Source organism: Carassius carassius, chromosome 9, assembly GCF_963082965.1.
Source record: "Carassius carassius chromosome 9, fCarCar2.1, whole genome shotgun sequence".
NCBI lineage: Eukaryota > Metazoa > Chordata > Actinopteri > Cypriniformes > Cyprinidae > Carassius > Carassius carassius.
Genome location: NC_081763.1, coordinates 26,577,906 through 26,604,257, shown reverse-complemented (window position 1 = coordinate 26,604,257; position 26,352 = coordinate 26,577,906). Strand labels below are relative to the sequence as shown.

The 26,352-nt window shown below is 39.0% G+C and overlaps 2 protein-coding genes across 2 annotated transcripts; one reads left to right on the top strand and one right to left on the bottom strand.

Annotated features, from left to right (window-relative positions):
* Positions 1-1,331: 1,331 nt before the first annotated feature.
* Positions 1,332-4,683, top strand: LOC132149419 (eukaryotic translation initiation factor 3 subunit G-like). The gene is made up of 10 exons (XM_059558635.1): positions 1,332-1,444; positions 1,523-1,569; positions 2,191-2,279; positions 2,379-2,438; positions 2,517-2,621; positions 3,542-3,731; positions 3,817-3,924; positions 4,006-4,142; positions 4,378-4,484; positions 4,568-4,683. Exons 1-10 carry the CDS (start codon positions 1,422-1,424, stop codon positions 4,581-4,583), a joined length of 882 nt encoding a protein of 293 aa, XP_059414618.1. The 5' UTR covers positions 1,332-1,421; the 3' UTR covers positions 4,584-4,683.
* Positions 4,684-5,750: 1,067 nt separating this feature from the next.
* On the bottom strand, positions 5,751-24,648 carry LOC132149418 (DNA (cytosine-5)-methyltransferase 1-like). Its single transcript, XM_059558634.1, has 34 exons — positions 24,457-24,648; positions 23,753-23,795; positions 23,202-23,309; positions 22,889-23,126; positions 22,618-22,690; positions 22,388-22,472; positions 22,266-22,303; positions 22,121-22,175; positions 21,963-22,046; positions 21,762-21,871; positions 21,557-21,675; positions 21,383-21,475; positions 21,143-21,294; positions 20,878-21,065; positions 17,963-18,146; positions 17,778-17,875; positions 15,359-15,509; positions 15,169-15,284; positions 14,875-15,073; positions 14,662-14,795; positions 14,391-14,570; positions 14,088-14,312; positions 13,758-13,950; positions 9,890-9,980; positions 9,628-9,759; positions 8,658-8,940; positions 8,424-8,569; positions 7,546-7,708; positions 7,285-7,462; positions 6,947-7,142; positions 6,696-6,859; positions 6,326-6,442; positions 6,161-6,251; positions 5,751-6,072 (listed from the first exon to the last, which is right to left on the bottom strand). Exons 1-34 carry the CDS (start codon positions 24,501-24,503, stop codon positions 6,035-6,037), a joined length of 4,512 nt encoding a protein of 1,503 aa, XP_059414617.1. The 5' UTR covers positions 24,504-24,648; the 3' UTR covers positions 5,751-6,034.
* Between the last annotated feature and the right edge of the window lie 1,704 nt (positions 24,649-26,352).

The window sequence follows — 26,352 nt, the reverse complement described above, 5'->3', positions numbered from 1 at the left end:
CTGTTGAGGAAACTTCTTCATTAATTATGGGAATTGGAACGAAGTGCAAAAGTTATTTATTTTTAACAATTATTATTATAACTTTTTTTTTAAATAAATCTGTCTATCCATCCATCCATCTTAGGGCACCTGCCCTCTGAAATCTCTATGCATGTCCTTAGTAGAAACATTAAAATAAAAGTAATGTAATCTTATTAAAAACATACATAAGAGGTATATAACATACATAACCTGCACCTGCTCTCTTACTGCACTGGTCACAGTACTTTACATACATTATTTGCACTATTCATATTTTGCACAGACCGCACATGGTTAAAGCTATTACACTATAAACTGTCTAAAGTTGTTACTGTACAAGCACAGTAAACTATTTCTACAAAAAATATCATTGCACTACTGTTTTTTTGCATATAATACATTGATCAACAATACTTTTGCACACTCATCCAACTGTATTTATTACCACTGTTCTCACGTTCCTGCTATTCATAATGTATATATATATAATCCTTCATTGCTCTGTTCATAATGTACATACAATCCCTACATTGCATTCATATTTATATTCTGTATATACTCTGATCAATATTGTATATAGCAACTCCACTGTACATTCTTTATATCATAGCTTTACTTACTCTGCACTTTTATGTATATAAAACACTATATTCTTGCACTTCTGGTTAGATGCTAACTGCATTTCATTAGCTCTGTACTTGTACTCTGAATAATGACAATAACGTTGAATCTAATCTAATCTAATCTAATCTAATAACAAGTGGGTCAATGAAAAGTGGGCCCCAGATTGGCTTTGTAGGTTTACCGTGGGCTTGGCCACAAAAACCTCACATGGGGTCTCCAAAGAGGACATTCTGGACTGTACTCAAGGCTTATATGTCTTATCTGTTTCTTGTCCAGAAGTCCATACTAACTGATTTGGGAGCAGCTGTGGACTAATGGTTAGAGACATGGACTAGTCACCCAAAGGTTGCAGGTTTGAGTCTCGGTGCTGGCAGGAGTTGTAGGTGGAAGGGAGTGAATGAACAGTGCTCTCTTCCACCCTCAATACCCATGACTGAAGCCCTCGAGCAAGGCACTGAACCCCCAGTTGCTAACTGGGCGCTGGATATATAGCTGCCCACTGCCCTGGGTATGTGTTCTTCTCACTGCTGTGTGTGTGCGCACTTGGATGGTTTAAATGCAGAGCACCAATTCCGAGAACGGGTTACCATACTTGGCAAATGTCACGACTTTCACTTTCACTTACTTTATCACAATTTTCCCGCTCTTCTTCTTCATATCGTGTCTCTCTGCCGTCCTCCGCACGCACAGAGGGCGCTGTGGCGCTGCGTCTCCTCTCCACAACAGCAGTCCCGGGAAAAGCTTCCTCTCGAGGCTCAAGAAGACAACCCGTAAAGATGCCGTCGATCGAATTCGACGAGTGAGTTTTCCATTCGAATGAAACGCCATAGTTGTATTTATTACTTAATAGATATCTAATATCTTGTGTTTTCGACAGCTCAAAGCCTAGCTGGGCCGATCAGGTGGAGGAAGAGGGAGATGAAGGTAACGTTACGAGGCCTCACGCGCAAACACGCGTTTTAACACTGATTAAACTACACTCATTACATTTATCGATATGAGAACATACTTTACAGGTATAAAAATAGTCTACCTATAGTGAAAGTTACAGTTAGTGAGCGGCATGTCAGTCTGACTGAAAAAGTCTGGTGCTTTGTGCTTTGGCTGCTGTTCGGGTCCTACGTTATATTATAAACATATATAATATAATATATTACTTGTTTTATGCTATAATACACCCAGGTGTAATATATTATACATCCTGCTTCTATTCCTTGACATATTACACCGTAATATGCTGTGCAGCCATGTTAAATTGTGTATTGATCAGTAGTGACAACAGTTAGACAACCAGTTTTTCTATTGTTGAAAAGAATTGGGGCTAAAATAACTTCTTTGAATGTTTTTAACATTGAGGATTTTGTGTAAAATATTATGCGAGTGTAGAAAGAACAGGGTACATTTCATGTGCGAGATAAATGCTTTTTTGTATTTTTTATAAATAGTCTTAGTTTCTATACATGCTTCCTGTGACTGCTTGACATGTTGTATAAACGAACCATAATTATGCATTTGTAATAATCTATTTATCATTTTCTCAAACAGGTTCACTCCCTTCACCAAAAGAGACGGTCAAAGGTAACATCAAGACTGTCACAGAATACAAGATTGATGAAGATGGCCAGAAGTGTAAGGTCAGCAGAGTTCTTCTTAAAACGTTATAATACGGTACTTGTCAAAAGGTTTCAGAAGAATCATGTTTCATATCTGTCCTTTGCTCTTCTTATGGTCAGATTGTCAGGACGTTCAAAATTGAGACGCGGAAGGCCTCCAAAGCAGTTGCCAGGAGAAAGGTACTTCTTAATTATTCTTTAGTATATTGATATCTCCATTAAACATATTGTTTATGGGTTGATTATTTAATTCAACAGAACTGGAAAAAATTTGGCAACTCGGAATTTGATGCACCAGGTCCCAACGTGGCCACCACTACAGTGAGCGATGACGTCTTCATGACCTTCATCTCCAGTAAAGAGGTATGATGGTGATAAACTAATGAGGTTTTTGCACTGATCCATGTTTTAAAAAAAATGCAGTTCACCCAAAAATGAAAATTTGCTGTAGATGTACTCACCCTCAGGCCATCAAAAATGTAAACGAGTTTGTTTTATCATGGGAATGGATATTTAACATTTCATCACTTGCTCACTAGTCGATCCTCTGCAGTGAATGGGTGCTCTCAGAATGAGAGTCCACGTAGCTGTCGTGTTTATGAAGTGAAAAGCTGCATGTTTGTAATAAATCCATCAAGACATTTTTCATTTTAAACTGTTGCTTTTGGCTAAAATGTGAAACCTCTATCCATAATATTGCTGTCTCCAATGAGAAAGTTGTTTCATCTGAATCAGGAGAGAAATAGGCAAAGCTCAAGCACCGTTTATAAGCCAAAACCATTCTAAAAAAGGTGGATTTTGATTTGAGAGGACAACATGATGGACTAGACGAAGAGTTGTGTATTATAGACTCTGCTTTTTTGCCAGAAGTGACGATTTAAAGATGAAATGCCTTAAAGATGGATTTGTTCGCTGCAAACATGGTTATCCACTTCACTCAATTTTTATTGATGGATTTGAGTTGTGATTTTTTATTTTTTTATTAGCTGTTTGGACTCTCATTCTGACAGCACCCTTTCACTAAAAAGTATTAATTGGCGAGCAAGTGATGTAATGCTAAATTTATCCAACTCTGTTCCAATAAAGTAATAAACTTAACTACATTTTGGATAGCCTTTAGGTGAACACATTTTTGCAACTTCAAACTATTTTTTACAGTGTTGCCAATTCAGTTTGTGTTTTGTGAACTGTTCGGTTCTTACTTGATATTTCGGTCCTGGAAATGTTTCACTTCTCTGTTGTACCGATGCCAACTTGAAGTGATTCTCCTGCTTGTTTTACAGGACTTGAATGCTCAAGACCAAGATGAAGATCCTATGAACAAGCTGAAAGGACAGAAGATTGTGTCCTGCCGTATCTGTAAAGGGGATCACTGGACCACTCGCTGTCCATACAAGGACACGCTTGGTCCTATGCAGAAGGAACTGGCTGAACAGTTGGGTCTGTCCACGGGAGAAAAAGAAAAGGCAGCAGGTACAAAAACTTCATGTTGGCCTGTTAAGCATATTTTGAGTGCTATTTTGTTTTTTTAACCAAACAATTTCATTTTGATTTCTAGAGCCTGAGCCTGCCCAACCAGTCCAAAGCAAGACAGGGAAATATGTCCCCCCCAGCCTGCGGGATGGTGGTACACGCAGAGGAGAGTCCATGCAGCCTAACCGCAGAGGTGTGTGTTTGACATGCAGATCTCAAACACTGATGTCTCGATCAAGAGCCTAGTGGTAATGTGTTGAGATTTTCTCTGCAGCCGATGATAATGCAACAATCCGTGTGACCAACTTATCCGAGGACACCAGGGAGACCGATCTTCAGGAGCTTTTCAGGCCTTTTGGCTCCATCTCTAGGATCTATCTGGCCAAGGACAAGAACACAGGCCAGTCTAAGGTAAGAGATGTGAAACACAACCGTAAGAGATTCATCCTCAAATGACAAATAAAGCAAAGAGAAGTCAAAGATTCACTTGGACTCTTCTACTCAAGTGAAGAACAAAGCAGGAACATTAGTATAATGGTTCACCTACATAAACTCACTTGTTTTAATAAAATGACATCATGAAGCATACAAGTTATGAAAGTCTCCAGAAGAATAACGCACATGACTTCCTTCCCCATTACTCCAGGGCTTTGCTTTCATCAGTTTCCACCGCCGTGAGGACGCTGCCAGAGCCATCGCAGGTGTATCCGGCTTTGGATACGATCATCTCATTCTCAATGTGGAATGGGCCAAGTGAGACTTTCCTGAAACTGAGTTTAAAATAAGCAACGGCCATGTTTTCTCTGATCTAATTGTGATTTATTTTGTCTTTCCAGACCCTCCAACAACTGAAAGACTTCCATAAATATTCCAGGAGGTCTAGATGTCGTCTCCCCAGTGATCCAAATAAATACAAATGATAAAAAAATCCAATTATCGGTTTCACTGTGGTTATGTTTCTTAATCTGCGGTTAATTCGCTTGTTTTCCAAGTACTTGCACATGAGCTTACTGCAGAAAACTGCAAGAAACTCTTAAGCTTACCAATGTTTGACTTTGAAATAAAGGTGAACTAATGAAGAAGTCTTGAGGAAAATGCAGTTATGCCTTTGCTAAAGGTTCTTAGAAATGTGGTCTGAGGTATCCTGTATAGGCAATAATCATGGTGCTTATCAATTGCCAATCAAACAGTTTGTTCACAGAACATCCGTTTTAACTGAAGAGTGTAAGGAAATGTTAATAGATAAATATAATGTGACAAATGTTTTAAGATGGAGATGTTAAATGACAGAATAATATCCAGTGTTGCAAACTATGACTCAACAGATCGTGTCGATTTAAATCAAAAGTATAGGCTACCTTTTAATGTATTCATGTAACTTAACTAAATGTTCCAAATTTAACAAAACAATTAGAAGTTTTCAAAAAGTTATGACTAGTGCATCATGTCTCAAATAGGAGAGAAATGCTCAAACAGCATTTATGTTTGGCTCATTCATTATCGTTTTCATCAGTGTCAGCATTTTTGACTAGCCAATTAGTGCAGAATGTAAATTTGAAAACCAAAAATATGCAGTGCACGTTATACTATGGAAGTAACATGAATAAAGGCACTGCATGTTACATTAAGTTTCACTTCTCAAAATGTTTCTTTACAGGCTCAAGACATTTAACTGGAGGAAACCATGCAAGTCCTGCAAAAAGAAATCGCACCTACCCTCTCGCCCACTAGTCTGTTAGGCTGCTATTGCAATTTGCAATTGTAACTTCCTTTTCAGTGGACCGTAAAGAGTGAGATCTTTTCAGTAGATTGTAAAGTGAGAGAACAATTGCAGTTATTAACAGCATGCCAAGAAAAAATAAAGACTATTGTAACCAGTCATCTTACATGGTAAAGTTCACTGAGGTGACCTTGAAAGATCCGCAGTGAGTCAACATCACTCGGTGGTCATTTAAACTACAGGGGAGTCCAAAAAAAAAAAAAAAACCCTTGGCACACTTTAAATTCATTTGAAAACAATTAAACCATTGAATAAGAGCTTTATTTTGAAATATTACAACATATAAAAACTACATAGAATTTAATACCACTGTCTCAGAGTGGATAATTGCAAATACACCATTAAAATCACATTTAGAAATTGATAAAACATCACATAATGGCACTGCACAGACTGTCCATTGAAATGCCACTGAAGTGACCTGGCTCCGGACCAGCTTATGAATAAATGGAATGGGTTTAATGGGCCAAATCAGACACTCCCAAACAACACAAATGTCCTGCGGTTATATGCAGAGATGACTTTAGTTGCAAACCTCCATCTTCTCCTGCTTCACAGGCTCTGAGGAAGTTAAACAAAAGTTTAAACTTCAGTCTAAGAGTGAGATCAAGTACTTGTCTAATGATATAATAATAAAAAAAAGAGTGACCTGCAGCATTCTCCTTCATCTTCTCCTGCACACACTTCCTGACTTCCAGGCCGATGGCTTTGGAGAGGGGTGGAGGCACAGCATTACCAACCTGAGAAACACAGGACACGGATTAGTGATGCTACATAAAAAAAAAAAAAAAAAGTTACAGCTCAGGTATCATACCTGTCGGTGTTTGTCTAAGATATTGCCGAAAAAGCGGTAAGTGTCTGGGAAGCCCTGAGAGCGCGCACATTCTCTGACACTCACAACACGGTGCTGCTCAGGGTGGAGGACACGTCCCTGTTGACACAATTAACAGTAAATTCATTTTAAATAAGTCGATTTTTTTTATAATTTTTAAAGTTTTAAAATTGCTTGTTTTATTCTTGTTTTTCATTATTATTTTACGTAAAAGCACTTTGAATTACCATTGTGTACGAAATTTGCTATATAAATAAACTTGCCTTGCCTAATTGACAAAAGTTGTACCCTGTTGCAATGATATGAATTGTAACAACTATCATGACTGGTTAACATTGCATGTTTGCAATACCTGCTTGCCCATGGGCTCAGGATTGGTAACTGTGGTGCTGAAGAACCCATCCCATTCCAGACGGCCGTACAGACCAGCCCAGTGATTGTGGCGATTACCCGTGTGAGGCAGACACCAGGGAATCAACGTATTGAACTGCCTGTCTGCAGGGTCACACGGTTTTCCTAGTGCAACAAAAGACAGTAACCAGAAAGTCGGGATTTCTATTATTTGACACTATGTCTAATGTTGAATTTTAGGAAAAGACCAACCCTCAGCACAGGAACACACTCCTCTCAGTGCACCGGTGCCACTGCGGCCATTCTTTTTGTCAGCGTGAGTGTAGCGAAGCTTTTTTGTGTTGGTGCCATCCCGCAACCGCACCTCGATATTGGGCAGTTCCCTCCAGTCAGAACCAGGAGCCAGAGGAATGTGACGCATACGGGCCGCCACCAGGGCACTCATGTCCTACAACACAAATCCAACCCTTTAAAATTGCGAAACTTGTGGTTTAAGCTAAGGTGCCTTTTTTTAGCCACTGGTGAGCCACATAGCTCCTTTCCAAATGACAAGACACCTTCAAGATGAGAAGCACTCAAGAGGAACTGACCTTACAGATGTGGTCCCTGAGGATGGGCTGGTACTGAGAGCCACGAATGTGCCTTTGGAACCAGGATTGCGGCTCACCGTTATAGGAGATTTCCAGAGCTGCGGCTCCGTTACGGATCTCTGGGAGGTCAGACATTGTGTCCCGCACTGTGATGGTGCGATAAATGCCTCCGTTTCCACTGGAAAAAGTAGTGTATTAGAAGATCAGAACAGCAAATGACAACTTCAATTGATGCCACCATCGGGAGTCACAAATACTTACCGAGTGACATTGCTGACATATCTCTTTTCATCAACCACCACACTAAGAGAACATGCCCGTGGGGCAAACACATGCAGGGGCTCAGGGAAGCGGGGCAGCTTTTCACCTGGGGCTGCAGCCAGGATGATCGCTCTGCGTCTGGTCTGGGCCACCCCATACTGTCCTGCCTGCAAAAGTCACATTAAAAGAGACAAATTAAAATTAAACATTAAAATTACACAGATGAATTATAAATGAGAACAAATAAATACAATTTACTTCATAACCTCAGTCGACTGTTTGAAATAAATCCTTCTGTGAGATGTGGCTTCTTGGAATACTATGAAATCGGTTGCGTGCTTTTATTCTAAGCAGTGATAAAGGCTATATCGATTAGTGCTGTATTATTAGATTAGATTCAACTGTCATTATGCAGAGTAAAAGTACAGAGCTAATGAAATGCAGATAGCATCCAACCAGAAGTGCAAGAATATAGTGTTTTTTATACATAAGTGCAGAATTATCATTATATACTTATTTATAAAAATATTAAAATAAAAAAAAGACAAACTCAGATAAAACATTGTCAGTCGTGTGTTTCTTAGTCACGCTGAATCAGTGAAAGCAGTTAAAATCTCCTGTTTATCCAGTAACCGCTATTGGGATTTCTTGATTTCTTCTGTGGGGTGGATTTGGGGTTTTAGTGTGAGAGCGTCCTCTGGCTTTCAGATGAAGATTTACCACTACAGTACTTCCACTGACAACATGCATATGACAATCGCAACTTTTGCCTAATCGCTATTGTGATTTAATTTTGATTAATAGTGCAGGCCTACTCAGTAGTCCACACAACCACTTCATTACAAAAAAAAAAAAAAAAAAAAAGGAAATAGCCCAACTTGCCTGTAGTACACCAAAGGTGCACTGGTAGCCCATGCGAACAAGACAGCGCAGCGTGAGCTTCAGGACCATAGAGCGTTTGAATGACACAAAGTTCCTCACGTTCTCCAGAAGGAAGAACTTGGGTCTGTAGTAGTCACAGTAGCTGAAAGAACAGGGAGGAAAGAAAAAAAAAAAATTCTCTCAAACAGGCAAACTAGCCTAATTTTTATAGCAAGACTCATTCTGCTAACCTCAGATAGGAGACAACCAGAGAGTTCTTGAACGCGGAGTATGTGCGCGAGTTGAAGCGGTTCATTCCACTGAAGCCTTGGCAGGGTGGCCCACCACAGAGCATCTCCACGTCACCCTTCTGCGGCAGCTTCTGTCCAAGAGAGTTGGTCTTCTCTCCGGACATCACCAGCTTCAACAGGACATTACAGTCCTCTGTGAAGACCGTGGTGCCTGGATTGTTCAACCTGAATGCCTGGGCAGCAGGATCCCACATCTCTATAGCCCAATGGGTCTCTGAGATGCCTGATGTTTAGGAAGAGAAATATATAAAAAGATACAATTCAACAGGGGTCCTCAAATAGTGGACTCCAGTCCAGTTCTGGACCTCAGCCATTACCATTTCTACAGTTTAATGAGAGTAGCAAAACAATTGAGCCATACACAATAAGTGCTTAGGATCATTTATGGTAATGCTCTTTCACCACAGCACTGCAGTGATTCTCTCGCCTACTAAACACTGCTAGAGCTACAGATAATATGGTTATTTTAACAGTAGCAGAAGGACTGTGATCAGCCAAATAAATTGATACTTTATCTAAAACCGAAAATGAGAATGCAGCAAATTGCAGCAGTTGTGTCATACATGATGAAAAACCATTCCAATAAGGTTTGTGATACTTTTTATATCTACATTTAGTATTAATTAGCGTGTTTAAAACATTGGAAATTTGTAGATGGCAAGGAAAGACAGCCTAGCTTAACTATTAGTTAATGTTTCTGCTCATGATCAGAGCATTTTATGTACTTTTTTTTTTTTTTTAAATACTTAAAATACAAAAATTCAGAAATCCCCAAACCTAAATTGTTCATAATGCTTACAAAAAGTACTGTCCAAACCTGTGCTTGGAAGGAAATCTGGAGATGGGACCTCTTAGAATCGAAAACCCCTACAACATAGTTCTGTAAAACGGTTTTAAATCGAAGCCCAACCTGCTTGATGGAAACCCTCAGACAGACCACCACAGCCAGAGAACACATCCAGTGTGCGCAGTTTGGGGACTGTCTGCTCTTGCGGCTCCTTATCCTGCGATTCCTGTGAGGCTGCTTTACCCTTCCCTTTACCTGTACAAAACCACAAACATTAATTTGTGGTGGGCAATTTCTAGACTAATGAAACCTAACAGAGAACAAGAAAATCATTTAGAATAAGTTTCCGTTATTGACATCTCAAAGTTATAAAACCTATAGTTACCTTTCCCCTTTCCTTTCCCTTTGCCCTTATGCACTGCTGATCGTGCATGATTGGGAGGATCCTCATGGCTTTTAGTCTTGGCATTGTAAGCCTAAAGAAAAAAAACAAAAAAACATTGAAGACAAAAACTGCTCTGATACTTTGTTGAAAGGTTTGCAGTTCAGATGGAAAGAAAAATAGGCACTTCATGGCTCGGATCAATGCAATTTTTTTTTTTTTTTAAGAGCAGGTTTTTTTTTTTATTATAATGTAGCTATCCTTAAATGAACAGTCTGCAAAGTTAATCAAAAAAAGTGCACGATAAAGATTATGAATCGCCTTAACGAGTGGTGTACGATTCCAGGTAAAATATGATATTACGATCTTACTGAAATTATGATAATTTGCTGCGAACACACCATTTCCTTAGAATGTGTAGATTAAATGTAGACTGTTCAAATAATTACTCCGTTTAACAAAAAAATAATGTAGTATAGTGCACAGACTTTATAATCATTGTGAAATAGCGGTTTATTTTGCTGAACCAGCAGTCTGTGTTATTGTTGTCACGGTACCAAAATTTCAGTATTCGGTACCGATACCAGTGAAAATCCAGGGTTCTCGGTACCAATTTTCGGTACCAAAGCAAAACACAAAAATATGCTAATAAAATTTTTTTTTTAAAAACGTTAGCACTAAAAATAAAACCAATGCCATTCTTTATACTTATTTACAATTGTGTTTAAAGTTTTTCTACAAGTTATATAATTATGATAAAAAGTAAACAAGTTTCACCCAAATTTAATTTGTCTTTTAATTTATGAAATTTAAACATTTTTGGTAAATAAAGGGGATTTGCTATTAAAATTAAAACATGGAAGAAATATTGTGATTTATTTCTTTGAAAAGATTTATAAAACTTTATTTTTTAACAGTCGTAGCAGTATCACATACATTTTACTAAATAATATTAATATTTCTAGCACAATGCCTTTATGTAAAAATTAACTTTTAGGCCTAATGAATGCATATTTGTCATTTTAACTGAACTTAAGACTGGTGGTGATGCTTAAGATATTTTTGGTCATTGAGGGTTTCTGTAAAAAAAAAAAAAAAAAATTATATTATATATATATATATATATATATATATATATATATATATATATATATATATATATATATATATATATATATATATATATATATATATATATATATATATATATATAGATATATATATATATATATATATATATATATATATATATATATATATATATATATATATATATATATAGTACTAGATCATATTAATTATTATTAAAAGATAATACTACTACTACTAATTCTACTTTCATACTAATGTATATACAATGCACTATGAATTGATGAGCTGCTGGGTTCATGAATATTAATCACGTTGTCTGCGTTCGGTCAAACTGATTTGCTGAAATCAAAACAGGGACAGTACTAAATCAGCGCCAGCCAATGATATTACCATTTGCGCATTAGCTCCGCCCACTACCGGAGAAACCGGTATGTCTTCTGCTTGTTCGATTATGATTGATGAATAATTCTAAATGAACTCCATTATTTTGACAGGAGAAGACAACAAAGAATAGTTTACTTATAGCGTGTCGATTCAGCGTGGTAAGACTCTCGCTCTCTCTCTCTTTGCATGTGTGAGAAACAGCACAATCAGTAAAGCGACGGTGAGTCGTGCGCCTTTACAAAGAGTTTACAGAGCATAAAATACAGGTGCGCTGTGCATCCATTGAGATGAATCGAAAAGTTCAGATCGCTTGATGGAGAGAGAACTCTGAAGCTCAGATGCTGAAATTAATGCAAGCGTCATGCGCTTCAGTCTATGTAGTAAACAAACCCGCACGTCTCTGCCATTCATTATTTCACACAGAGACGCGCAGAACGCGGATTCATATTTCAAACAACATTTGCGGCTTAACATTTACAGATACTGGTCCATATGGAGATTTGATTTGATTAATTTATGCTAACTTTGACAAATTCCATGACTGTCCATATTAAAATGTAAGTTTCATTTTCATGAGTGGATTTTGAGATTCCGTCCTCGTTTTCTGCTTCGCGGAAATCATAGCACTGAACCGGGTTTGAACGGGACCTCTGTACTACCGGTACTTAGATAAACCTGGTACAGTCACATTTAAATTTTTTTAGTACCGAAGTACCGGGTCTTTTGACAACACTAGTCAGTGTTAATGCAAGGAGTAAAAGATCTGGTAGAGAGACGAGCGTGTTCGACTGGTGCGCCTTGATACAGCGGTTCTGCGTTCGGATTAAAAGTTAAGACAAGCGTCTTTTGCCTGTCGTTCTTCAAACATTAAAGCAGACACATTTTGGTTTACAAACTGTATGGTTTCATCAGTTAGCCACGCAAGCACTCAGCTAATATATCCACCATTATTGTTTTAAGAGTTTACAGTTTAGCAGCTAAACTAACTGAGAGCACAATTCACTTGCATAAGTGTTTTTGTATTTTATGTCATTTTAAGAATGGATTGAGCACTATATAATTGATTTATATCACCTATTCTTAACCACAGGGCCGCGGCCCACGCTTGGGCCATGAGCGCCACCTGGAGGGCCGCAATTTTTTTTTACATTTTTCACCTGTGGGCCACGATCACTGTTATCCATGAGACAGTTACAATACACCATCCCACCACTAGTGGCAGTAATGCCTCAGTTGTTTAACAAACGCTAATAAGCAGAAGACACTCAGTCAACCGTAGCCTGAAGCAAAAGTCACGCCTGTTTCACCCCTGATTTCCACTGCACACGTCTGCGGCGCGTTACGGCTCCGACACAGCTACCCAAGCTGATCGCGGTCACTCTAGTCTATGCTTGCGTTTACACCAGATGCAATGCGGCACTTTTCAAAAGCGTCCCAGAAGTAGCTCTCCACGCTGCTTCGCTAAAGATAGGCGCCTAGTCCATTTCTGACGCACCCCGCGTCCAAACCGCATAGCAAATACAAAATAGAGGTAAAAAAAAAAAAAAATGTGTATTTCAAAATAAACACCCTGTGCAGACTCCCAATCGTATTTTACATTACTATATTGATGCGGCCAGAAATAGATGACAAGAGGTTCATCCTTAAAGTTAAAAAACCTCACATTATTATATGACACCACAGATCCCTTTTACAAGGACAAAGAAAAAAAAGGAAGTGGTGTGGAGTTTAACTGCAGGAGTTGCATGACTGGAATAAACATAATTAAACCGGACAAAACATTAACATTTAGCCAACCATGTTAGATCACACAGAAATCAAGAAAAACAATGTTGGACCATAGGCTGTAGTGTTGGACAGGCAAATCACGTGGTGTCGCGAATCCTACCGCTGTGCTTCTGATCCACCTGTACAGAGTCTATTTTTCCATCTGAAGTGCGTATTCGTTGCATGTTTTGTTTTACACACCCATGTTAAAGGATTCCAGCGTTCACACTGCATGCAGCCGAGGTCTGTTAGTGCATTCCAGGAGCGGTCAGTACGCCTATATTTTTTCATTTGCACTTTATTTCAATTTTCATTTACAACTTATTTAATTTGAAAAATATTATTTAGAATTTATTTTAGCAAAACATTTTATTGTTTTTATTTTATATAAATGTTATTTTTTTGTAAGCAAAATCTGTCAAATCTTACAGATCTTACAGCTGACCAATCAGAGCAGAGTAGGCTTATGGAAGGGAGGGGTTTGCTCCAAACTTGCTTGGAAACTAATTGCTTCAAAATCATTGGCAAATGACTAATAAAATGTAATGTATATTCTTAGAAAATGACAATGTTTTCTGACCTTAGGATGGATTTAACCTGCTCTTTAACACCAATCCCTCATCCTCACCTCTAGGAAATAAAAGCGATCAGGTCCTCTGCTTGAATAGTCCTGCACACTCTCCACCAGGTCCTCTGCATACTCCACTTGACAGCGGCCCAGCACTTCTGCCATGTTTACGGTGACCTCTTCATCACTCCAGTAGAGCTGGTTTATGTCAGAATGGTAGGCACCCTTTGGTCCTTTATGAGTGTTTTCAGGCCTGTAAGCATCAGTCATCATGAAAAGAACTCAGTTAAAAATATATGTACAGCCTAAGCAGAAACTTCAAGCTAAAGGATGTACTTTTAAAGCAGATCCATTGGCTCATGTAGCTTCTTAAGGGGAAGAAAATGTCACCTGTAAAATTTATAGAGCCGCAGTTTAGGATCCATTTTGTCTGGCTTTCCATCACTACGCTTGTTGCAGAAGATTTCTTTGATGCGCCCAATACGGAAGGGCTCCGGAGCATCGAGGTTTGAGCCCTTGATGTAATCAGAGGACTTCCTGTAGTATTCTGGGTGAAGATCTTCATCAACATCTTCCTTCCTGTGAGAACGCTTCAATGGGCTTGCAACCTTTACCCTAAAAGGGAAAACATACCTTTAATAAAATGGCTCTCAACCTCAGAATATCTTAAGGCAGAGAAAAATTAAAGCTTACGCAAAATTGAAGGCCTCTGGGGGAAGATAGACACTGTCTCCTACTCTGTACTGCTCGCCCTTTAGGGTCGCCAAACCATAAAAGACTTTAGAGTCGCTCTTCTCAACCTCCAGTGGTTCACAGACATTAGGCAATTCCTGAGCCTCTCGTTCTTTATTCCTTATGCAGCTGGCACAGAACCTGCCATAAAACATCATGTTGAAGTGCATGCACAGAAAAAAAAAAAACAACCTGACCTGTAAGAAAGAAAAGGTCTAAAAGGGGCACTCACTTATACTTGTGGTCTTCTGACTGTGTGACCTTGGGAGGAGACTCAAAGCGAGCGCATTCACCATCATACAAGAGCTGATAAAAGAAGCTTTCGCCATCATCTTCGATCACTTTCATGTCATCATCTATACCACCCTGAAAAGCATACAAATATTAAAACCTCCTGCACAGTGTGATACTGATACAAATGTAGATCAGACCTCAGCATCTGTACCTCCATGAACCAGTTTTCAGATGGAGCCTTGTAGAGGACATTGACCTTGCCATGGACGAAACTCAGCTGCATATCTTCACACTCATCCACAAGGAAGAGCTCAAGAGGGTCTGATGATTCTCCAAGAACAGTATCAGTGCCTCGGCAAAACCAGTGCGCATGAAACATCTTCTCTCCATCCTCCCATAATGCCGTAATCCTATAATCATGACGAAAATGTTGGCTTACCAATTTTAAAGCAATACAGTGCCAGTTAAGATGCCAAGAACCCAGGTATGCTTTAAAAACGTTTACCTGGCCAAGTAGAGGGGATGTGATGGGTCAGCAGGGCTGACAGACACACAGTCTCCCACCTCCACCACCTCATTCTCCACACGCACTTTCATGTAGTATTCCTTCCTTCCATCAGTCTGAAAGGACAACATCAATGTCTCAAGTCCATGAAGTGGGAATCCAGGTTCATATAGTAAGAGAGATCACATACCTTGATGGGCTCGCCCACCCAGCTGATCTTATTCTTCGTCTGTTTTTTCTTCTTTGTTTGAGACATTTTCTTTGTCTCCTTAATTGGCAATACTTCCTCCTCATCCATATTCTCATCATCCTCTGCTTCTTTCACTGCCAGGTTGGGACATCTGGACACGGGACAAGACACCTCTTTAGCTTTACTCTGACAAATGATTCAAAAGCCATAGAGCTGGATAACAAACTGACAGGATATAAAGTAGGGGTGTGCACGGATAGTCGAACATTCGAATATTTGTTCTGCTCTATTCGATAAATGAAAATGATATTCGAACTTATAATAATAATAATAATAATATATAATAATAATTCACAAAACCTAATTTGGTCACTTTCTGTGATTCTCCACGGCATATTTGAAGATGTATGCAAGCAAAAAATAATTAATGAATTAATAAGGGGCCGATCACATATCGCGCCAAAAAACGCGTGGAAAACGCTAGGTGAGCCGCTTTCTCCTTTCCAAAGCGCTATTGAGGCGTCTGCCGTTGCTAAGCAACAATGACGCGCTCTCTCCATGAAGACGCAAGAAATTTCAGCAAAGGAAATGGATTTGCAGCAAAAAAAAAAAAAAAAAAAAAAAAAAAAAAAAAAATCGCTTGCAGTAGCTCTGCTACTAAATTTATTTCAAAATGGCAATCCATATACACATATGATCAGCTGTTCCCTCATCTTGGCTGAGCTTTCAACGTTGTTACGGGAAAGGATGAAGCTGAATGATTAGTTCGTCACATGACCTGCGGTGCGCTTGCGGCATTCTGAAAAGTTGAAATGTTTTTAACTCAATGCGGTGCGGACGCACCTGAAAAAAACGGGCGTGTCGCAACGCGTGCGCATCGCGACCACTTCGCTTCCATTATGAGCGTTCATAACGCGTGCCTACATTGGAAATAACTTGAGCGCGCAAAAGACGCGATATGTGACCGGCCCCTAAGAACTGCGGTCTTCTACAGTACTTCAGATATGACTTGGAGAATCACAGAAAGTGACCGTATTCAAGAACATTTTTGTGGCTTCTCTCAAGCAACGAATAAACACTGCTAACTTGGAGAATGCAGTGAAAACTCTTCTCGCGTCTGCCCTAGACCCTCGGCACAAACATCTCAGGTTTCTCGATAAAAACATAAGTAAGAAAAAAAGTTTTTTGAACATTAGAACATTTTCCTTGATGCGAGTGGTGTGTCACCAACGATGAAGAGGATGCAATGCCCACTCGTCAGAAAAGGCTGAGCCAGTTCTTCAGCGATGATTACAGAGAGTCCAGCCGAGACGAGTGGGAACAGTTCTTGCTGGAGCCATGTATTCCTCCAGATGAGGATCCCATTCAGTGGTGAAACGAAAACACGAAGCGCACATCACAAAACTTATTCGCTTAGCACACCGTTATTTGTGAGTCCCACCAACCTCTGTGCTGTCAGAGCGCGTTTTCTCCGCGGCCGGCCTTATTGTTAACAGACTAAGGAGCCGACTTTCCCCCGATCATGTTTACATGCCCATATTTCTTAACAATAACATGTAAAACAATAGAAAAAAAAAAAAGCAAAAAAGATTTGCTGACAGTTTAATAGTTTCAAAGTTAAGTGTAGGCTATGTTCTACAATAGCCTAATTGCTGCAGGCTGTTTTACGTTTTTTCTTTAACTTTTTTTTTTGCTTTTAATCTGTACTTTTGTTTGTTTGCACGCATTGTTAAAGGTTTTCAGCTACAAAACACGATGTGTAATGTTCAAGCTTATTGTGTTTAAGCTTGTTCAAAATGATGGAAACAATAAATGTTGCTGAAAAATAACGTCTGTCTCATTAAACTTAAATAAACGAATATTCGAATATTCATTTTTTTGTGAGCTCAAATATTCGAATGTGATATTTGCAGAAAACGCCCATCCCTAATATAAAGAGCTTTTCAAAATGGTTTTCCCATTCTCACTCTATACGACAGGGGGCAGCATGCTGACTAAAGAGGATAGTGCTTTTTTTTAGCATTAGCACAGCACTGAACACATACGAAACCAACATGGAGAATGAGACAATGCAAAAGCAAAAGTGAGGGCAGATTGTCACAACTGACTCCGAGAGCACAATGTCTGTTTGACGAAAAAAAAAAAAAAAAACTCAACTACAGATATTAAAATGTTTACACGTTTAAGACGTAAAGGACGTTCAGTTAGCAAGACATCTGCCCAGGAAGGAGTGAAAACCAGTTAACAAAAGTGACTATTATTTAAATGCAATTCAGATTTAGAAAATCTGATTAATGTAGCAAAAAGCTTTGACCAGTGACTGACATTTAGTCTCATTTCACAACATATGGAAACAATATGACATTTCTGCCAAGCAGAATGATTACGCAAGTATGAAGACTGCCCACAGTTAGCATACCTCCTCTTCTGACAGGCCTGTTTACTTCTGCCACTGCCTCCAAACTTGATCATATCCTTACAGGCTGAACACTTGCCACAGTCTGGCGCCTGACACACCTGAAAGATAAAAGAAATGCCACCTTGTTAACGCAGACATTGCAGGCATAGTTTGGTTGCAATATAAGGCCATTTTTGACAATCTACCTCACAGACACCACACCGGTGTCTCTTCACTCCACCTCCATCTTTATTGTTCTGGTCAATCTGATCGGAGAAAAAGGTGTCAAAAATCTGATAGACCAGTTTAGTGGTGGTGGCTTTAGTTGGGCCCTTGCTGTCCTTCTCAATCTTGGTGGGATGACGGATGGCTTGTCTTCTGGCTGCTCTCCTGAAGAACAAAATGAATGTGATGAGCTACAAACACACCATTTTAGATACAGAGATCACTAACAGCCAAGTAAAAATGGAGCCATGCACGTAATGTGTATGGAGGTCACAGGACACTGAATGGACTGACAGTTGTTCCAAGGGTGGCGGATGAAAACTTCTCATTTCAAAATCAGTTTTAAGGATCACTCAAGCAAACTGGCTCTGTTTTTTATAGAACAAGTACATGCAGTTCCTTCAGAGGCTTAGTTTCTCTAAATAGGCAACTTGTAAAAATCTAATAATGGGAGCCCAAATTAACATGTTATGCGGAGTCATGCAAATGGGGGGGCTAAGGAAAACATTTCTCATCACCCACCCCTTTTAACTAGTGAAGTAGTTTACCACCAACACAGGTTACTGAATTGGAGCATATGGGAAAATAAATCAAGTCACACACACACTGCAGAAACAACAGGCTTTACATACCAGTACAGCTGCCTGCTGCGTTAGGAAAAGTTACAGGATTTAGAAACATTGAGATCATGCACCAACCCCGAGCTTACCTTTATATCCCAACATACCACTGAATGATCAGAGTCTACCATAGGTTCAAGGAATGGTTCAAACATACAAACCATTTAAAAACATTTATCCAGTTCACTAAAAGATACACTTTCAGATGTATCAAGCTTACAGTGTCTGCAGAATATGTAAACGAATAAATGCCTTCGCCGTTACTGGAAACAAGATTTGATTGGTTTAAGCAAAAAAAAAAAAAGAAAAAAAAAAATTTGAAAATTGAACATTTATCCCAGCTCAGACAGTCAGAAAGAACCCAGTGCATTACACTGAACATTAAAAATCATTAGCAGGACCTTTGCGGATAGTCCAGAAATAGAAATGGTCAGTTACACACATCTGCTACTGTGGTTATAGAAAAGAACCTAACTGAACTTGAGCAGTTCTGCAAAGAAGAGTGGACCAATATTGCTAAGTCTAGATGTGCTGGGTGATGCTTTTGTATACCTACTGTACCTCTTGGTGGCATTATACCAATGATTATATTAACATAGTTGTGATTGGCAAAGGACAAAAAAGCAGGAAACTATACGGTGCACTTACCATGACGCGGCGACCCCCCCCCACCACCGCACACACACAGAGACATAATTTATATAGTATAATAAATTATTGTACTTGTTTTTTGTTTAAATGAATTTATAAATTAAATAATTAAAAAGGGAAGAAAAATTAAATACACATCTAAATTAAATGATTGAACAAAAGAAAAATCATAAAAGGATTAAAGTGGGAAATATGCTTCAAAGACTGGGCAAAATAGGGATTAATTCCAAAAAATCTGTCAATAACTTGCTGCTGACGTGCACGAAAACTAGCCATTTATTGGCCATTTCTTGTCCTCCCAGAGGTTTTGTTTTTCCTTATTTCTATGGTGTCCTATACATCCATAAAAATAACATCTTTATTTCCCTCTATATTTTTGAAAGGTATCTTTTCTAGTGTTTTTGTTCAGCCATTTTGTCAGTGCTTTATTATAGACTTCTACGATTGCTGATCCACAACAGAAGACGATTATTAGGTTGAACGTTCAGAATACGATTCCATAGGTTATATTTCAGCACGAATTTCGCAAATGGACTGCGACTCTTAAGTAGCACGTAGAACGCTTTTATGTCAAGTAAAGTTTTTGGGAAAAGCGCGTGGAATTGCAGAGATTTGCAGCGTTTGTAAACTTGCACGTTGAGAGCGCTCTTCAGAGCGAAGATACATCGTCATCGGGAAACTCGACCCAGATCAGATTTAAGCATTCATTAAAGTGAATCGGTTCAAAGGAGTCATTAGTTCGCAAATCGGACGTGTCATTAGTGGACAGATATGCTCATATGCTCCGCGTATATGATATTATTCCTAAATATATTTTTAGGTCACACAGATTAAATTTCAGGAGTATATGCAACAAACATTTGCATTTTACAGAGCCATCTAGAAGCTGCTAAACTTTCTAGCAAGAAACAAGCAATAACCAACATGGCTACTTTGCTAAGTTAGCCCAGAATCGTTTAACATTAATGTTATGGAAGCATGACAAAAGTGATCAATAGATTGGTTAAACTTTACTAGACCTGCATATAAAAATGAAAGTCAATATATTGGATTTGCTTACATGAATCATCCGTGTTCACGGTCTTCGTCAGTCAACTGAAGCTGTTCACATGAGTAGATGGTTGGGTGAGCGCGCATTCATAACGGTGCACGTACACTTTGAACTTCAATCGTGACAAATGATTGGACTACTTGCGGAGTGACATTATGTTTACCCGACCCATCGCAACCGCCTACACCCCATTGACTCCCATTATTTCTCGGCGTATTCCTTCAGTTTTCAATGCATAACGGCGGCTGCGCAGTCACGTCATGAGGGCAACTGTTGCTATGGAGCGTTCTATTGAGTTTCGCCTCTTGGGCTTCTATACTCTTTGCGAGAGCATCATTTTCAGGTCGGAAAAGCCGGATTTTTCCAGAAGAATCACACCCCTGATTAAACATTCCAGGTAATAAAAAAATAAATAAATTGCTAAAGGCATCGGATTTTAGGCTAGGTTAACCGGTTTAAATACAGTCTAAAAATCTGGCAACACTGTTCTTCTAAGTTATAAGCAGTCCTCTTTATGTCAACCACTACTCAAGAGTTCACACTAAAAAACATTGACTATGAAACAGAAACGCACCTCTTGCCCAAAGTAACACCAGCCAGCTTGATCAAGTCTCTCATACAGGGAGTGATGATAATCGGCTGTTCATCTGAGTCTCCAGCCTCATCATAGCTCTCCACCTGCTCCACCACAAACTGAGCATGACGCAGCAGTGTGTCCTCTGTGAAACGGTTGAAGTTGAGCCCAGCAGGTGGAACAGTAGTCTTAAGACATGAAGGAACAGGTCAGCACTGCTGCCGACAGGACCAGAGATACAGAGAGATCACTTCAATCAGCTCACCTCAATTTTGTTCAGCAGATCCTCATAAGTGGCGTCCTGGTTCTTCTGGAGAAATTCAACTACAATCTTGCTCATGTAGATCTTCTCCTGCATCAGAGCAAAAATGGAAGAGTACTCTTCTCTGGGGTCCATTAAGATGTAGTCAGCAAAGGCTGTGGAGAAGAAATAAGACTGGTTGTATTCTCATGTGCATGGCCAAACCTGACTAGGATGAGACAGATTACTTCAAGAAATATTTACCTGTGGTGAAGCCAATTAAAGCCTTCTCCCCACCATCAAAACCAGTGATCCACCAAGCATTGATAGGACCAAGTTTCTTGGCAGGAACCCCACCTAAAAAGCCAGCAATTTAATTACACTAAATCCTAAATTGGCTAAATAGTCAGCCTTCACAGTTAAGAAATTGGGACATACCATCCATGCATGGGTTGTCATCGTAGATGGGCTTAACAGCACAACTAAAGTACAGTTCCACATTTTTCTCAATGAGGCCAGAGTCAAATGGACACAGGTGCCCACGCTTGTCATACACGCTGTGAATGAGGATTGTAACAGTCAAAAAACTGGAGGACAGAGACCATAACAATACCATTCAATCGGACTAACTTCCCCTTATTACCTGAAGTTAGTTATCTTGTGCTGGGGCAGATCTTCATAGCTTTCAAAACCATCCTCATTTGCATCAAAGAGGGATAGACGCTCATCAGTCAACATCTCTGGTTCATCCAACTACCAGAGACAAAAATCAAACAATATTAAAAAGTGTTACAAGAGGCAGAATAAGTCAACTTTAAATTGATGTGGTCCAGAAAACACTCACAGCATCATCAGGATCTCCCTGGAAGAACTTGAGGTCCGAATCATCCAGATACTGCCTGCAGTCGGGGCATTTTGGTGGAGGGGTCTAAAATACAGATTAATGAGATTTAGTGCATTAATTCAAGCAGCAGCATAAACGGGGAAAGAAATGAGTGTCACCTTGGCTGCAGACACAGGCTTGATCTGGCCATTAGTAGTTTTCTCAGTATCAGGACTGAAAGGAAGGGGGGAATAAGATTTATTAACTTCACAGATGCACCACATATGGAAAAAGAGTTTAATCTGACTTGAATGTAGAACTCACTTCTCAGCTTCTGTTTTAAGGCGTTTCTCTTCATGGACCTTGACCGGAGAAAAAAAAAAAAAGTTCCAATTAAAATATTTCTATGGATTTCTTAAAACAGGATTAAAATGTCAAAACCTTACCTGCTCTGTAATTTCTTCCTCGAGCTTCACTTCTGCATCACCATTTGTGGCTTCTCCATTCAGCTCATCAGACTTGCGCTTTGGGCTGTTGGAAGAAGGTACAACACCCACTTAAAAAGTGACCAAAGATTAATTCAAAAATCTGATTTCAACTGCCCAAGTGCCAAACTGCCATTTCACAAAGGGCACATCAGATTTGAACAAGGACAACTCTTAAAATGTTTACTTACACTCTAGAGAACATGGAAAGGATAGATGGCTGTTTCCCAGAGTTACGTGTAACCCTGGTACTGGCTGGAGATTCTGTTGGGGAACAAAATGTGCCGTTAGTAAAGACTAAATGCTCTACATTCAGCACACAATGTAAGGACACTTATTTATGTTTTAATGCCATAATACTCACGGCAACATTATTTCAATACATAATTTACAATATCAATGTAGAGATACAGGTGTTGTAATATGGAGGGCAATTAAAAGCTTTAAACCCCTGCAACTCACTCTTGGGCTCAGAATCTGCTTTACTGCGACGGCCGCCCCTTCCCTTTGGGGCACTGGGAGACTTTATAGCACCTCCTTCCTCCTGGGTATCCATGGCTCCCTCCTGCTCGCCTTCATCTTTGTGCGACCCATTTACAGAGATGCCATTTGAATGTCCATTCTGCTCCACACCTTCATCCTCCTTGACAACTCCCAGAGCTTTCTTGAGCACGGCCTTCACCTCTGACGTGTAAACCTCCTAAAAACAAAACAAATCGGACCAAAAGTTCTCAACAACTGTAGTTTGGAGAACTGAAAGGGCAGCGTAACTCACAGTGGAAAGCTCAGAGCTCTTTAACTTGTCCTCAAGGATTTTGAGCTGGTCCTGAGTATCAGCAAGCAGGAACTCCTGCAGTAACCTGAGCTTTTCCTTTACACACTCCTACCACAATGAAGAAAGAAAACAATGAAGTAAAACTACAGAAACATTGAAGAAATGTGTGAATGAGTCTGGCAGAAGCTTTAAAAAGGTAGACATTTACATTTTATCAGTTCTTGCTTTCCTTGGGATTTGAACCTATTAGCTTGGCATTACAATATTCTACTGTTTGAGTTACAGGAAAGCCTGAGAAAGTCTAAAAGTATAATATTTACAATACTTCACATTAGCCTTAGGCATTAAAGATGTTTTTGTTATTTTATATGTTTTTAAATAGGATGTGCTTGACCAGATATATGGAGACTCCGTTATTAAACTACTTCCACTAAGTTACATGAAGTGCATATATTATCAGATTTTCTGGAGATACCTACATGTAAAAATAACCAATAACCTGACCAGCTGATGTGAATATAATTCATAAGACCGCTATGAAAAACCCTCACCTCATCTGACAAACTGTCTCCACCTTCATCCAACACCTGAAGCCTGGGAACATAAAGGTAAACATCATTAACAATGCACAGCAGATCTCCACATAGCTTGAAAAAAAAAATCTAAATTATTTCGACGTGCAATAAACATTTAAGTTAATATTACAATCTTTAACATTTAATTTAAATATTTAAAGCTTTATCTTCAGATGACAGCCTCATATCTTGTCGCTATCATGGGATTACGCCATGTAAACAAGCACGCACACATGCAGAGACAGTCGATAATTATTAACATCACTTTAGATGGTTTAGAGCAAATTACACAAAATGCAGCAGGATTGTGTAGGTATGATACTAAAGACTTGTGCAGTGATTGAGTAGCGAGAGACAGGAGGCGGGCAGAGCTTCACTCAGACACATATGTATTTGGCGCCAAATACAGTCAGACTGACACCCGTGAGATAGCTCGCATCAAAACAACCAGCCGTTGCCTGTTTTACCCCCTACACGCAAACTGATGGCGAGTACAGCATTTTAGCACTGCTAAATGCTAACTACAGTAAACACTTAACACATTTTTCCATCTCCAAACATCACAAAATACAGCAGCTGTTATGTGACGAGATTGACGTGTAACGAGTATCGAGCAAAGCCCGCGAAAGAGCGAACTGTGAAATTCAGTCTACCGTTACAAGGCAAATACAGCACCGTACCGTTCCTTGACATCCTCTGGCAAAGACAATGAGGTCCTGGTAGGCATTTCAAGTTCGCGTTTGATCAAACAAAACGTCTAATTTAAAACACGATTTAAAACAACAACAGTAAAAATGGTGAATAAGAGCTGACAGCGCCAACAGCAGCAGACTTTGTGAATTGTTGCTTGCAGCTGAGAAATACGCGCGGGCCGCTTTTTCGCGCGGAAATGCGGGTGACTTGGACGCTACCACTAATTTAAAGCACGGGGGTCAATTGTGTCAATTGAGTTGTGCGTTTCTATTTGGGTTTAAAACTTTTCAGATAAATTAATCTGAATATATGGACAACATAACACTATTATGAAATATAAACTATTAAAGTAAAAGAATACGAAATCTTAAATTGTTTTCAAGGATTATTTTCGTGTCTACCCCTTCCACGGCTTCAGATTCTAAACCAATATGGGATGTACCACATTTTCCCTTCCCTCAGGGGTGCAGATTCTCATTCCTAATTTTCATTAACTCTTCCAATGTAAATATTTAACACAGCCGGTGACGAATAGAAATCTGACACCGATCCGACCAGTTCGATTTCGATGTTTAAATTCAGTTTATATGTTTAGTATTTAGAATACTAAACAGTGTTAAATAAATAATAATTAATTAACATATTTAATAAAGTACACAAATGTCCTTTTAGCAAGTAAATAAATAAATGCAGTATGCAGATCTTTGAAGAAAAGATAACCAAAAATCAATATGAAATAAAAGTAACATTAAATTAAAGAAATACAGTAACAGCAGCATATCCTCCATGTCTTTTCTGAAAGTGTTCGAATTTGTTCAAAACGTGTTTTCATTTTAATTTTCATATTGAACTTTACAAAAGAAAATTACACAGATGTCTCATTTTCAACTAATAATTAATTTATCATCAAGTAAAATCATAACGTCAACATATATATATATATATATATATATATATATATATATATATATATATATATATATATATATATATACAAAATATAAAAAGTAAGAAGTAAATATAACCTAACAAGTTATTTTTCACGTTATTTTAGATTAATTTATTTTAGACTAGCCTGTTATTTTATTTTGTGACCAAAAGTAAATGTTGCATTGCATTTTTGACGGGCCAAAACAAAGTCCATCATAGTCCAACATGGGCCCTGCTTTTGGACATCTCTGCTTTGGAGTAACTACTCATTCTGACCCTGTGATCATAATCATGTAATCTTAGTTTATCCTGCAGATGGCGCAATAAGACAGTAGATATTTTTAACAACTACCGTTAGAATCTTTTCTTTGTCCGACCACAAGGTGACACTCTTGTACAGCAGATGTAGTTACTGTTAATCTCAGAGTAAACGTGTTCTCACTTATATCTGGTGGAGTCGGAGTACAGAATCGTCATTAATCACAAAGACTGTACTGAAAACAACTTTATATGTTTTCAGCTGTTTCAGTATGGCTGATGTCACTTCCTGCTGACTCTTTGCCATATTCCCAGCTGTGTTGTCTCCTAGGGCAAGTTGTTGTTCCCACCTAGGATTTCTGGATGTTTGACAACAACCAGACCAGACCATCCTTAAACCCACTCAATTCACAATCCTTTTTTTTTGTGCTAAGAGCACCCTCGGCCTCCCAGACTACCCTTTCCAATAATGCCATTCCTACTGATCTCTCATCATACTCCCTCTTTCCTAATAAAAACCCTTCTGCTAAACATCTTCACTCCCACAAAACCTTGGAACTGGCACTTAATGGACTGTCAGAAATCAAGGCCAGCAGTTCTAGGCAATATTGTTTGTGAATAGATTCATGTCATGGCGAGTCAGGCCTTAACCATGTTCGTGCATGTTAGCATTTAGTTTCCCTTTTTTATTGAAT

Bases quoted from the DNA above. Each gene is read 5' to 3' on its own strand.
- LOC132149419 (XM_059558635.1), top strand. From the start codon at position 1,422: ATGCCGTCGATCGAATTCGACGA. The intron at 2,280-2,378 runs GTCAGCAGAGTT...TCTTATGGTCAG, and splicing joins AAGATGGCCAGAAGTGTAAG to ATTGTCAGGACGTTCAAAAT. The intron at 4,143-4,377 runs GTAAGAGATGTG...CCATTACTCCAG, and splicing joins AGAACACAGGCCAGTCTAAG to GGCTTTGCTTTCATCAGTTT.
- LOC132149418 (XM_059558634.1), bottom strand. From the start codon at position 24,503: ATGCCTACCAGGACCTCATTGTCTTTGCCAGAGGATGTCAAGGAACG. The intron at 23,310-23,752 runs GTGAGGGTTTTT...TCATTGTGGTAG, and splicing joins GAGACAGTTTGTCAGATGAG to GAGTGTGTAAAGGAAAAGCT. The intron at 21,295-21,382 runs GTAAATATTTCT...TCTTCTCCACAG, and splicing joins TTTAATTGGCTTCACCACAG to CCTTTGCTGACTACATCTTA.